The 14,092-nt window shown below is 41.5% G+C and overlaps 1 protein-coding gene across 1 annotated transcript; it reads right to left on the reverse strand.

Annotated features, from left to right (window-relative positions):
• Window positions 1–12,967: 12,967 nt before the first annotated feature.
• Window positions 12,968–13,701, reverse strand: MELLADRAFT_113951 (uncharacterized protein; the record flags this gene model as incomplete). Its single annotated transcript, XM_007418716.1, has 3 exons — window positions 12,968–13,228; window positions 13,312–13,381; window positions 13,622–13,701. 3 exons carry the CDS (start codon window positions 13,699–13,701, stop codon window positions 12,968–12,970), a joined length of 411 nt encoding a protein of 136 aa, XP_007418778.1.
• Window positions 13,702–14,092: the final 391 nt, after the last annotated feature.

Raw genomic sequence — 14,092 nt, forward strand, 5'->3', positions numbered from 1 at the left:
TATTGGTTACACTACTTTCAACCTTTGATCAAAGGTACACATCTCACCCACGTTTCCAATGGCACCATTTGGATTTGATCAGCCTCAAATCCAATATCACCTCAAGCCATCTGTATCAAAGATCATCTCCAATTTCACCTTCTTATTCAACAACTACAGATCTTTTTTGAATCTGGTTATGGTGCCACTGGGAGACATCCTTGTCTCTCCACGCACGGACATAGGGTATCGATACCTGGAATTACTACAAAGGTAGGTCACTCATCTCTCTTTTCTTTTCTCTTGCACAGACTATCAAATCGATAATGTTTGACTGATATTTCATTGCTTGTTTTTTGAACCTCTCGGTCCAATTTCCAATCACTATCCAATTTCCAATCACTTAAAATCATTGTCCTTTTGAATTGATCATCTTTAAAATCATTGTACTTTCAAATTGATCATCTTTAAATCAAATCATGCCTAGCTTAACTAAACAACCAACTCTTGAAACCTTTGTTGCTTCAGGATATGAGACCGATAATGGTGATCAAGCTCCTGGCTGATCTTCTTGGATAGTTACTCCAGTTAGACAATTACCAGGTATGATTATACCTTTGTCTGACTCTTGGTGTGGTACCTTTGAAGTGATCCAAGACGTGAGGGACACGCACGCTCATTGACAACGTGAGCAATCAGCGTATCTACCAGGTGTTGATCAGGCACCTCGTGAAGTAACTCGCGGACGATCGAATACAATCTCACGTCAGACATCAATTGTAAGCATTTCTACCTCTTCTCATTTCCATCCAACAATCTACTACTAAGTCTACTTCATGCTTCATTATCATTTTGACTTCATTTTGAATTTTAGGCTACAGCCTCAGGGCGGGATGTGCATGTTCCTTGACAACAAAAGCAATCAGTGTCTTTACCAGGTGTTGATGAGGCACCTTGTCCATTATCTCGCGGACAATCAAAGACATTATCACGTCAAACATCAATGGTAAGTGATCCTTTCTCTTCTCATACCCATCCTTCAATCTCATACTAATTCAAGCTTCATTACATTTTTTACTTCTTTGATGATTTTTAGCATACAGCAGGTACCCATTGAGGCCGCTCAGTTTCTGTATCAGATGCTGGAACCAATAATCATGTTCTAAGTCATCCGAGAGCTCAAAGAAGCAATGCATCAGCCAATGTGAATATTATTTTTTCTTTTTGATTTGTTACTTCGGTTCAATTGCTGATTTGTCACCCACCAATCTACTATCTACAGATAGTAATTGGTCCGCCCAAAGTGGACTTGGCTCAAGATTCCGATGAAGATAACTTACAGCTCAGGAAAAGGAAAAGGAACCATGCGGTCCCTGACAAATACGATTGTCCATACGATTACTTCGATCCACCTACACATGCTGGTAACAATGTGAGTTTGATTCAATGTTTCTAGGCCCTTGCTATTTGCAGCCCACACAAAATCCATGTATGTGCTGCCAAAACAGTGCCTACATGGAGGTTCCCCACAAAAAAGTGCCTACATTTATGATGTAGGCGCTTTTTCCTTTTTCAAACGACGCCTACAGGCTGAGAAACCAATGTAGGCGTCATTTGTGTATGCCGACATTCTAAAAATAAAATGTAGGCGTAAATTTGAAGCACCTACATTGTGTAGGCGTCACAAAAATGCGCCTACATTTTTTTTTTACTGTAGGCGTAATTTTTGTGCGCCTACATATGTTAATACCAACACCCTTATAATTTAATACCATCACCCTTATAATTTAATACCAACACCCTTATAATTAATTATAAGACCCTTATAATTTTATAATCAAATGCGCACTCTTACATTTAATACCCTTATCATTTAATACCAACACCCTTATAATTAATCTCACCACCCTTATAATTAATCTCACCACCCTTATAATTAATCTCACCATCCTTATAATTAACCTCACCACCCTTATAATTTAATACCAACACCCTTATATATTAATACCAGCACCCTTATAGATTTGTATTCACACATGTAAAAGACCCTTATAACTAACTTAAGCGCCTACATGGCAAAACAATGTAGGCGCTCAAAAAAAGTGCCTACATTTTATTTTTAGAATGTAGGCGCTTGAAAATAGCGCCTACATCTTATCTTTAGAATGTAGGCGTACACAAATGACGCCTACATTGGTTTTTCAGCCTGTAGGCGTCATTTGAAAAAGGACAAAGCGCCTACATCATAAATGTAGGCGCTTTTTGGCGGAAAACAACCGTGTAGGCGTAATTTGGACAGCGCCTACATGGATTTCATGTGGGCTGCAAATAGCAACAGCCTTTTTCTATTAATCAACTTTTTATTACCGCTAACATTGTAAATGTTCTCTAGCCTGTCGACCAACCAGGCCTATCCTACAAATGCAAATTATGTAGGAAGGTGGTTTGAGTCAGTGCGAGCTCGCGTCGGTCTAACCTTAAGTTTCACCAGGATGGCAACAAGCAGCCTGGTAAGTCTGGCGCAGGTTGTCCTTGTTGTGAACTGGCCATTGTGAGAGGTGCAAAACTTCCTCTGACCAAGTCAGCACTACGTATTCAACAACAACAGCAACAACACCATAAATTGTTTGCAGCCTTTGTCGCCTCAGCACCCAAGTTCTCGAACAAAACATTGAATCAATGTTTGGCAGTGTGGCAAGTGGCACAGGGTTTGCCTTTCAAACGGATTGACAACACAATACTGAAATCAATTATGTACTGGCTGTGCCCGGAAGCATGTGTCTTTGGTCAAAAGTGGTCAGCGGAGGAAGCGAAGCATTTGTATCTCCACTTTGAGACTTGGTCATTGAAAAAGAGTTGAAGGTAATATCATATTACCGTATCCATTAATAGTTTTTGGGTTTGATTGACATTGTTTTCTTACCTTTTTCAGGAATTGGATAGCAAGTTCTGCCTGATCCAAGATGTTTGGACTGTGAAAGGAAATTTACACGCGTTTATTGGTGCTTCAATCTCTTACATCAAAAAAGATTGGACATATGTAGTTTGCAACCTGAGTTTCAAGCTGGTAGCATGGCATCATAATGGCCACCTCCTTGCTGAACTGTTGGTAGCAATCTTGAAGAAGAATGATCTCTATAGAAAGATAAGTATTCTTTATTATTTGTCTTCATTATTATTATCTTTTCTTTTCTTTTGTTTCATTTCTTTGTCTTTGATTGATGTTTTCAATCAGTGCTAACATGAATCAAAATGTTCATACATGCTTGCTGGTGTGTCTGATTCAGGCAGCAATAACATTACACTTGGACGCGAAATGCAACATCAGCTTAGGGACAAAGGTCTCAAGTCCGGACATGACTTCACTTGGAATCCTAGAAAGATGACGGTACACTGCTTTTGTCATAAAATGGGGTTGATAGTAAAGGCTGGACTGGACGCACTTGGAATGAAACCCAGACGCATTCGACATGACGCCTTGGGTAGATTTCCTCAGGTAGGAGTGTTGGCTGTGATCAATGAAGAAGACCAGGCAGATGGTGTTGAAGACCCATCTGAAACAGACTTTGAAGAGCTTGAAGATGAAACTCACCATGACTTCAACTTCGATCAAAGCAATTCTGACTCCGACTCCAAGTCTGAATCTGACTCCAGTTCAACCCCTGATCACAATGAAGATCAAGAAGAAGAAGAAGAGCCTCAAAACTGGAAAAATCGCAAGGCTGTGTACCTCCTTGGTGACACTTACATGAAGCAGCTATGTAAATATGTAAGTTCTGATTTCACTACAATGTTGTTTCCAATTGTTTCAATTACTGACTTACCTGAGACTTTGATCTTTAGATGGATACCGTGAATAAGAAGCTTACCCGCTCTAGCGGGCACCGGGCTGACTTCAACCAATGTCGAGCAAGAGCAAACCAACAATGCAAAACTGACAAGGAACCCCAGCTAAAGGCCCTCTTGTCCGGCCATGGAATCCGATGGGGTATCCGTGCAAAAAGATGGGAACGGATGTGGGAGGCTCAAGATGTAAGTCTCTTTCATTCTTTCTGTTTTTCATCTTTCTCTCTTTCATCGTTTCTCTCATCTTTTCCATCTATTGTTATCATCTAATTCCATCTGTTTATCTTCTTTCTCTCTTTAATCTTCTCTCTCCTCTTTCAGTTGATCAATGGAGTCATGACAGAAGATCTTGAAGAGGTTCATTCAAAAAGACAACGTCCACGGAAGGATGGTAAGAAGCATAGTTATTATGAGGAAGTTGTTTTCTCAGTTGCAGATTAGCAAGGGATGAGGGATTTGGACATTCTCACAGTCAGTCACTCACATTTCTTTTAGTTTTATGATACTCTTACTGACCCCTTCATTTGGTCCTATGTTTCAGCCATACAAGATCCTCACTCGAGAGATGGAGGGAAATTTACCAACGGGCTGTTTGGTCTTGATGAAATATGTCCAACTCAAGTCTTTGATGAAGGAACGCCTCGCCAATATGCACCAGAACAATCCCCTCTACCCAATGGTCAACGTGATGCTTGGCAAAATTCAACTTTATTTAGATGAAGCTCTTGAATGTGACACTTTGATTCTGGCAGCGGTGTTTCATCCGGGTCTATGGGTGTGATTCTTCTCGCACACCTTTGGAGAAGGTTCTCCAGAACATGACCGCGCCGAAGCCCTACTTCACAAGGCCTTCACGTCTGAACGTCAATCAGCTGCCCTTCGAGAACAAGATCATCCGGACACCTCAACCACACCTCCATTAGTCAAAGCAGCTCCTAGCATTTTTGAACCGGGCTATCTTGATTTTTACAATGAAGTCTCATCAGAGAGCAATCTTAACGAGCTTGACCGCTATCTCCAAGGGATAGATCCAATGAAGTCCTCTGACCAAAACAATCCACAAACCGCGTTGGATTGGTGGGGAGTGAGTATCAAGTCCAATCTTTTCTATTTCAATCTTTTATTTTTATATAAGTGAATATCATTACTGATCACCTATCTTTTTGGCATAATCATTCCAGGCTCAAGAAGCAAAATACCCAGTGCTATCGATCTTAGCAAAGAACTATCTCGCAACTCCTGCGGCTTCGAGTTCCCCCGAGCAAACTTTCTCTGTGGCCGGACAAATTTGTAGTGATGAAAGAGGTGGATTAAATCCTCGGATGGTAGAGATGCTAGTGTGTGGGAATATATGGATGCTGGAAGGGGTACCTTTGACTGGAGACTTTGCTGAAGTGGGCAAGGTTATTGAGTATGCGAAGAAATTTCTTATGAAGAAGACGCAAAGAACTTATTCTTAATCATTTTTCAACTTTTTTTATTGCTATTATTTTCCTTATCTCAATTTTTCTCTCTATACACTCGTTTAAACTCTTTATATACATTTTCTTTACACTCTTTACATCCCAACACCTTATCAACATTTTTTTTTGCTCCCTTTGGAATGATTTTTTTTGTGTTACTATTTAGCCTGCAGCGCTGGGAAGCGCTGCGTCACAAAACTGCGCTATTTGCTGCTGTTTTATCCTCAATTTTTTTTTGCCTTGCTGAAAGCCCCTTACTATTGCCCAGCTCAATGCAAACTACGCTGCTGAAAAAGCGGTTAGCAGCGCTGGGTAGCGCTGCAAGCCAGACTTGAAATAACTCATAACTTTGTAGTACCCCATAACCCATAAGGTTTTTGAGGGAAACCAGAGCTCATGACTCATAAGTCAGGGGACACTTGAAAAAAAAATGACCAAGGGAGGCTTGAAAAACTCTAGACATGAAGATTTACAGACAAACTCTTGATAGTGACCTCATTCAACCTTATCTAACTTTCACACACTGCACATCAGGAACTCAATTACATCATGCTTCTTGCAAACTTGTCCAAATACAATGTGGCTATTACTGAGGAAGGTGTTGAGAAATCAAAAACATGCAGCAAGAAGCAAATGAAAAAGAATCTATTGTGTGAAATATACCTCCACCACCATGACCTACCCATGAAGAATTCCTCAAAGCCTCAGATATCATGCTTTACTTGGAAAGTGACAATGCACAAGATGTGCAGAAAGGGACGTCTGATCCTCTGTTGGACACTGCCAATTGATATGTGTTAAAGATGCAAAGCAGCAGACTCTTGCTGATATGTTTTTTAAAGTTTCCTAACCAGTCTATTTTTTGTTTCATACAATCTTTGTCATAACCCATATTTTGTCTGCAAATATATAGTTATGGCTTTTGAAAGAGATTGAGGTAACCTATACTCTAGCAAAACCCATACTTTTGGGCCACATTTTTAGAACTTATTCTTAATCATTTTTCAACTTTTTTTATTGCTATTGTTTTCCTTATCTCAATTTTTCTCTCTATACACTCGTTTAAACTCTTTATGTACATTTTCTTTACACTCTTTACATCCCAACACCTTATCAACAATTTTTTTTGCTCCCTTTGGAATGATTTTTTTTGTGTTACTATTTAGCCTGCAGCGCTGGGAAGCGCTGCGTCACAAAACTGCGCTATTTGCTGCTGTTTTATCCTCAATTTTTTTTTACCTTGCTGAAAGCCCCTTACTATTGCCCAGCTCAATGCAAACTACGCTGCTGAAAAAGCGGTTAGCAGCGCTGGGTAGCGCTGCAAGCCAGACTTGAAATAACTCATAACTTTGTAGTACCCCATAACCCATAAGGTTTTTGAGGGAAACCAGAGCTCATGACTCATAAGTCAGGGGACACTTGAAAAAAAAATGACCAAGGGAGGCTTGAAAAACTCTAGACATGAAGATTTACAGACAAACTCTTGATAGCAATCCCTGACGCCCAGCGCAGTTCACTGTGCAAAAACTGTGGGTGCGCTGGGCACCAGCGCACTGGAAACTGCGCTAAATACCACTGCGCCAGGGCACACTGCAGGGGATTTGGTTTTCTTTTGACACTGCGCACTTTCGCAGTGCAGTGCACCACAGTGTGCACAGTGCGCACCACCCTGCGCAACCGTGCGTGGCCTCACGTGGCTTGAGGCCTGCCTCCACCAATAGTGGTCCGACCAATCGGATATACACACAAGGGGGACCTCCCCTTGCATACCAATCTGATATCAATTCACCATCCGTATAACCTCGAATCAAATCTATTTACCTCACTCGATTCGTCATCGACCATGGAGCTCCGGATCTCGATACGAAGGTGGCATGTCCCAGTGCTAGTGCCAGCCTACTCGCTTATTGAAGTTACAGTTATCAGATTTCATCCCCGAGTTCATAACCGAGTTGACCCAAGCAGCGAATTCGAACTAATAACTTTCAATCAAGATAAAAACCCATCTTCCTTATTATCACTTATATTACAAAGTCTTCAAGTGTATTTCCCAAAGTTCAACTTTCACTTTAGCTCAGTTAAAGAGACCAATATGGCAAAAGGTACCAATTCCAAGTCAAAAACTCGCTCTTCAAACTCTCAAAAACACTCTCAGTCTACTTCTTCTACCGGTGCGGCATCCAAATCTTGTCGACAACCTAAGGCTACCTCAACGATGACAGTCATTCTAGACTCCGATGATCCAAAAGACCAAGAAAAAGACCCCAACTTTGTAACTGAAGATGAAGGAAGTCAAGACGAAAAGGAAAACGATGCCTCCTTTGACAGCAATGTATCCCCTGCCGACGGTAAGCGCACTCGAAAAACACCTAAGAAGAAAGCATCTAAGCGCAAGAAATCCGTCAGTTCCTCTTACTCAAATACCATTCAGGTTTTTTTTGTTTGCTTATCGTTCTTTTCCCTCCTTTTATGCTTTTTTACGTATCTCATCTTCTCAAATAAGTCCAAGAATTACAAACTTCCCCAAAACATGAACGCCGATCAGGACTCTGACATCGAAGAAATACCTAAACCTGGATCTGAAGTCAACACCGAGTCTGAGTCTTTCGATCCGGTGTTGGAGTACTTTTCGGCCGATTTGTGCCTAGGGAAAGATCAGGTAAACTCTTTTGTAATGATTATGCCTGAATTATCGTACTGATTGACTGATTCAATCTTAAACTCACAGACACCAGGCGAAAAGCCCATGTATCGCAAATGTCTATGGTGTCCGAGTCAGTACAAGATTGGGGCAAAGGGCAACTGGAACCTCAAGGGTCACCGTGATGGTGACATCGGTCGCTCAGAATGTAAGGAACGTCATCAGGCGATTGCTGCTGGAGCGAACCTTCCTCCAACTTGGAAGACGAAGCAAGCTGCTCAAGCTGCTGAACAAGAAGCGAAAAAATTTCATCACGAGAAATCTTCACTCGAAAGCTTTCTGAATCTGCCCAAATTCTCGGTCGGCCTCTTCAACATGATCCTTGTTCTATGGCTCCTACGGAATTGTATTCCATGGCTCCGTATGGAGGATCCGTATCTACAGGCAGCCTTCTCCCTTTGTAATCCAAACGCTACTTTATGGTCAGCCTCTTGGTCCGCGCGCCGGGCAATGCAGTACTTCGAGGAGTTTCGTACCAAGTTGGTTCGGACTCTCCAGGTATTTATGTCTTTCAACTTACACTTTGTTGAATAATAGTTACTAACTTATAACCTCTTCATCTTGTTAACAGAATCTGGATTCGAAGTTGTGTGTCATACATGACGTATGGACCACAAAAGGAGGCAAACGAGCTTTCATCGGAGTGGCAGTTTCTTATATAGACGAAGATTGGAATTTTCATGTCACACACCTGACTCTAAAGCTGATTGCATGGAATCACTACGGCGCTTTACTAGCTCGACCAGTAGGAAAATTCCTCATCCGACATGCTCTCCATAAAAAGATAGGTCTTTTCTTTAATATTACAAATTTGAATCGAGTTTGAGTACTGATGCTGTTTACGTGCTGTTAATACATGGTGGCGCAGACAACAGACTCCGGATCCAGCAACCCGATCTTAGCCAAAGAACTGCAGACCATGTTCATGGATTGTGATGATCCGGTCTTCTGGGACTCCAATCGGAATCAAATTAGGTGCTATTGTCACAAACTTGCTTTGACCGTTAAAGCTGGGCTTGAGGTGATCGGTCTAGCAGATCATGGACGAACGAAACCCACAATTCCCTCAGGAAAACGACTTCGCCTGTTACTTCCCGATGATCATCTCCCTACCCCGAAGATTGTGATGCCTGATGGCACCATCGTCGATGAAGATGGCGAGACAGAAGATCGTGAAACTGATAGTGATGTGGACCCTCAAGAAGCTGACCGTGTTGATTCAGGTAAGGATGTAGAGGCCAGCAATGACTCTGAGGATGAAGAGAATGCACCCGACTACAAGGAACAGAAGCCAGACGCTGCACTCTTACCGCGAGCAGTCACTAAGGTAAATCTTTCTTGCATCTTACAACCGCTGAGTATTCTAATTGTACTTTTATGTTTTTGTTTAAAGGTACGAAGGATCAACAAGTTGATCACGGCTAGCGCACCACAAATCAATCACTTCAAGACTTCCGCAACTCAGCTTGGATTTGTGGGTGCAGGACTAATTGCTGCTCACGGTCAGCGATGGAATATCTGGTTTGATGCACAATCACGCTTGTGCAAAGCGAAATTAGTAAGTGACGAAGGGGCTTGGGTTATGTTGTTGTTTAACGTATTGATAACTATGTTTTCCTTGTAGGTAATCAATTTCATGATCAACGAGGACCAGGAAGGATTCTATGAAGGGATTACGATCAGTCCTGATGAATGGAAGGCTATTGAATCTTTGAATGAGGTGCTGGGTGTGAGTGTATTTATTCTTTAAATATTTTAATTTATACCGAGATATTTATTGATGCTAATCTATTTGCAAAGTATTTTCTGCAATCCTCAAAGAAAATGGAATGTGACGGGCCCACTGGGGCCTCGGTTCTCTTCCAGTATTCGGGATTGATATTGGTGCTTATCAATATCAAACAGAAGACACCTCACCCAGGATTATCAGTCATGATAGACAGCATGGTCAAACAGCTCCGTAGTTATCAAACCGAGGCCCTTCACTGTGATCCACTCGTAATGGCGACAGTTCTCAATCCAAGACTTCGACTTGAATACATGAAAAATAAGTATCCTGATTATGCTGCTCGCACAGAGGATCTATTTCGCCACACCTTTTCCCAGTATGAGCAAAACGATGCTCACTTCGCCAAAATTCCTACACCTGAGGTCACTCATGAAGATGACCAACCGTTTGATCCTCTTGACAAAACAAATGCTTTCAGCGCGGCTGCTACGCATGTTCTGACTAGTGACGAAGAAATCGATCAGTACTTTTCAGGAATGCATCCATGTGACCGTGACACTGACATATTGAAATGGTGGAGTGTAAGTGGGACAATTAATTCCTATGTGTAGTTTGATGTCTACTGTTTATGTTAGCTGACTTCATTATGTAAGCAGCTCAATCAAAAGCGATTTCCAAAAATCGCAAAGTTGGCTCGCGACTTCTTGGCTTGTGTGGGTGCTTCTGCTGCAGTTGAAAGGACTTTTTCCACTGCAGCGATTGTATGTTCAAATCGGCGAGGTGGTCTCACATCAAGATCAATCGAACGGGCCGTTGGCGTCTGTCAATGGCTCAAGCAGCGATTTATCCCAGATGGAGAGCTTGGGAAGGCGGTGGCTGCTGTGGAACAGCTTGTTGCTGGTTTGGCCAAGAAGAAAAAAATGGCGGACGTGTAGTTTTCACTATTTTGGCTCAGAATTTCTGTTATCTTTTTTTTTCTTATAAATTGGTATTTTTTTGTATTGTCTTCTTTCATTTAAGTGTTAGTCTCTTCTCACATAGCCTTTTGTGTGCTCTTACTTGTGTTTCTCAAGCTTTTTTTGGCCTCCTGGTAAATATTTTCCCCCCCCAGTTTTTGCGCCACTGCACTGCGCTGCACTGCGCTACCCACAGCGCATGGGTATAACGAAATTTTGGCCACTGCGCAAATTTACCAGCACTGCGCAGTGGCTACTGGTCCTGGTGCCCGCACAGTGCAGTTTTCACCAAAAATGCGCTGCACTGCACTGGGGTCAGGGATTGTTGATAGTGACCTTATTCAACCTTATCTAACTTTCACACACTGCACATCAGGAACTCAATTACATCATGCTTCTTGCAAACTTGTCCAAATACAATGTGGCTATTACTGAGGAAGGTGTTGAGAAATCAAAAACATGCAGCAAGAAGCAAATGAAAAAGAATCCATTGTGTGAAATATACCTCCACCACCATGACCTACCCATGAAGAATTCCTCAAAGCCTCAGATACCATGCTTTACTTGGAAAGTGACAATGCACAAGATGTGCAGAAAGGGCCGTCTGATCCTCTGTTGGACACTGCCAATTGATATGTGTTAAAGATGCAAAGCAGCAGACTCTTGCTGATATGTTTTTAAAGTTTCCTAACCAGTCTATTTTTTGTTTTATACAATCTTTGTCATAACCCATATTTTGTCTGCAAATATATAGTTATGGCTTTTGAAAGAGATTGAGGTAACCTATACTCTAGCAAAACCCATACTTTTGGGCCACATTTTTAGAACTTATTCTTAATCATTTTTCAACTTTTTTTATTGCTATTGTTTTCCTTATCTCAATTTTTCTCTCTATACACTCGTTTAAACTCTTTATGTACATTTTCTTTACACTCTTTACATCCCAACACCTTATCAACAATTTTTTTTGCTCCCTTTGGAATGATTTTTTTTGTGTTCCTATTTAGCCTGCAGCGCTGGGAAGCGCTGCGTCACAAAACTGCGCTATTTGCTGCTGTTTTATCCTCAATTTTTTTTTTGCCTTGCTGAAAGCCCCTTACTATTGCCCAGCTCAATGCAAACTACGCTGCTGAAAAAGCGGTTAGCAGCGCTGGGTAGCGCTGCAAGCCAGACTTGAAATAACTCATAACTTTGTAGTACCCCATAACCCATAAGGTTTTTGAGGGAAACCAGAGCTCATGACTCATAAGTCAGGGGACACTTGAAAAAAAAATGACCAAGGGAGGCTTGAAAAATTCTAGACATGAAGATTTACAGACAAACTCTTGATAGTGACCTTATTCAACCTTATCTAACTTTCACACACTGCACATCAGGAACTCAATTACATCATGCTTCTTGCAAACTTGTCCAAATACAATGTGGCTATTACTGAGGAAGGTGTTGAGAAATCCAAAAACATGCAACAAGAAGCAAATGAAGAAGAATCTATTGTGTGAAATATACCTCCACCACCATGACCTACCCATGAAGAATTCCTCAAAGCCTCAGATATCATGCTTTACTTGGAAAGTGACAATGCACAAGATGTGCAGAAAGGGCCGTCTGATCCTCTGTTGGACACTGCCAATTGATATGTGTTAAAGATGCAAAGCAGCAGACTCTTGCTGATATGTTTTTAAAGTTTCCTAACCAGTCTATTTTTTATTTTATACAATCTTTGTCATAACCCATATTTTGTCTGCAAATATATAGTTATGGCTTTTGAAAGAGATTGAGGTAACCTATACTCTAGCAAAACCCATACTTTTGGGCCACATTTTTTGGGTATGGGTTATGTCAGAGACGACTGTATGTGCAGCAATTAAGCCATGCTTTTGTCTAATTTGAGGTAAGTCCCTTGCCCAAGCCAAATTTACCGGGCAAGTAATGAATGTGTCTATTGTGAAAACAATGTGGAATGGAATGGAGATTAATGCAGCACAAGGCATAAAAGTGATTTATGTAATAAGTGGCACAACATGATCAGGAACATGATAAGGACATCATCAGTGACAAATGTTCAGAGCTATGGAAGTTATAGTCACCCACAGCAATGATAAATGGAATTGAACATGACACTTCTACCCGAGAAGAGAGATAAGTGAGGACCAGCATAAGAGAGAAAGGAAGAGCATGAGATGAAGTAGAGTGAAACAAAGAGGAGGCTGAGAGTCTTGAAGTTTGTGTGCACATAAGCACTAGTATGAGGAAAGATGTTGTGAATGATCTTTACCATTATCATTTACCGTTATCAATAGCATATAGGGGTATTATGACTGCTAGGACATTTGAGCAGTTTCCCTTTGGAACACTTCGGTACCAGTCCCGAGCCTGGACATTTCAGTGTACCACCCTTAACACTACACGGTGGATTTTTCACGCCCTGAACGTTTTGGCAGTAAGGTGTATTTTTCTTGGGTTTAGGATTTGGTTGATCCCCTTGTGCAACTGGTACAAGCATTGTGATGAAGCCTAGGAATACTAGGAGGAGTCTGTAATACTTTTCAGCAACCTAAGACGGCAAAACAATATAGATTAACGTCACCATTTGCACCTCATCAAATATTATTTTGTGAAACTTTTGAAAACACTGACCATCTCAAAATGTTGTGGATTTCTGGAGTTCCTAATTTGTGAGGCTGATATTTTAAGTAATAATCTTATTCTGGAGGAAGTAAAAGGAGTCCAGAGAATCAAGGAACAGGTCAGTGATTGACTGTAAGAGCAAATCAAAAGTTAAGGGAATACTTGCAAAGTTTAGGTTTTGCTAGCTTGATGAGATCCTGTGTCAACTTTCAAAGAAGTGATATCAAAAGATGTTTGAGCCTCAAACAGAGCCTTTTAAAGGCAAAAGTACACCCTTCAGAGGTGGTCAAACTCGCCTCCGAGCAGCGCACCAACTTACTTTTTTCGCAGTGTAAACATGAACAAAATTACTGATTGGTCGTGATGTGCGCAAGCTGTTGGGACCATGGGAGCTGTCATCGAGAGTTGGTAGACAAGGATCCAAGATGGTAGACTTCATTACGCAGATTCTCGACTGAGGGGCCAGATTGTAGTCCGTAGTTCGCAAAAGCCTTTCAGTCGGGGTGGTTGTCTCGAAGCACTTCTCCCTATCGATAATACGCATCGCGACAACATTAAGAAACGTTGCAATAATTTGACATCGATCATGGTAGTCAAACACCATGCGAGCTATTAGTATCATAGCTCGGTCACTATCAAACTTACCTAAGTCATTGAAGACGCCCTAACAGTTGGCCCGGGAGACATCCATTTCCCAAAAGCTCGTCTCGGAGACGGTAGTGGCGGTTCAAGATCCGTGTATGGTTTGACTCTTCCTATTTGATGATCGGAAGTCCCCCATAGACTCCAA

Source organism: Melampsora larici-populina (assembly GCF_000204055.1).
Source record: "Melampsora larici-populina 98AG31 unplaced genomic scaffold MELLAscaffold_102, whole genome shotgun sequence".
In the NCBI taxonomy this organism is placed as follows: Eukaryota; Fungi; Basidiomycota; class Pucciniomycetes; order Pucciniales; family Melampsoraceae; genus Melampsora; species Melampsora laricis-populina.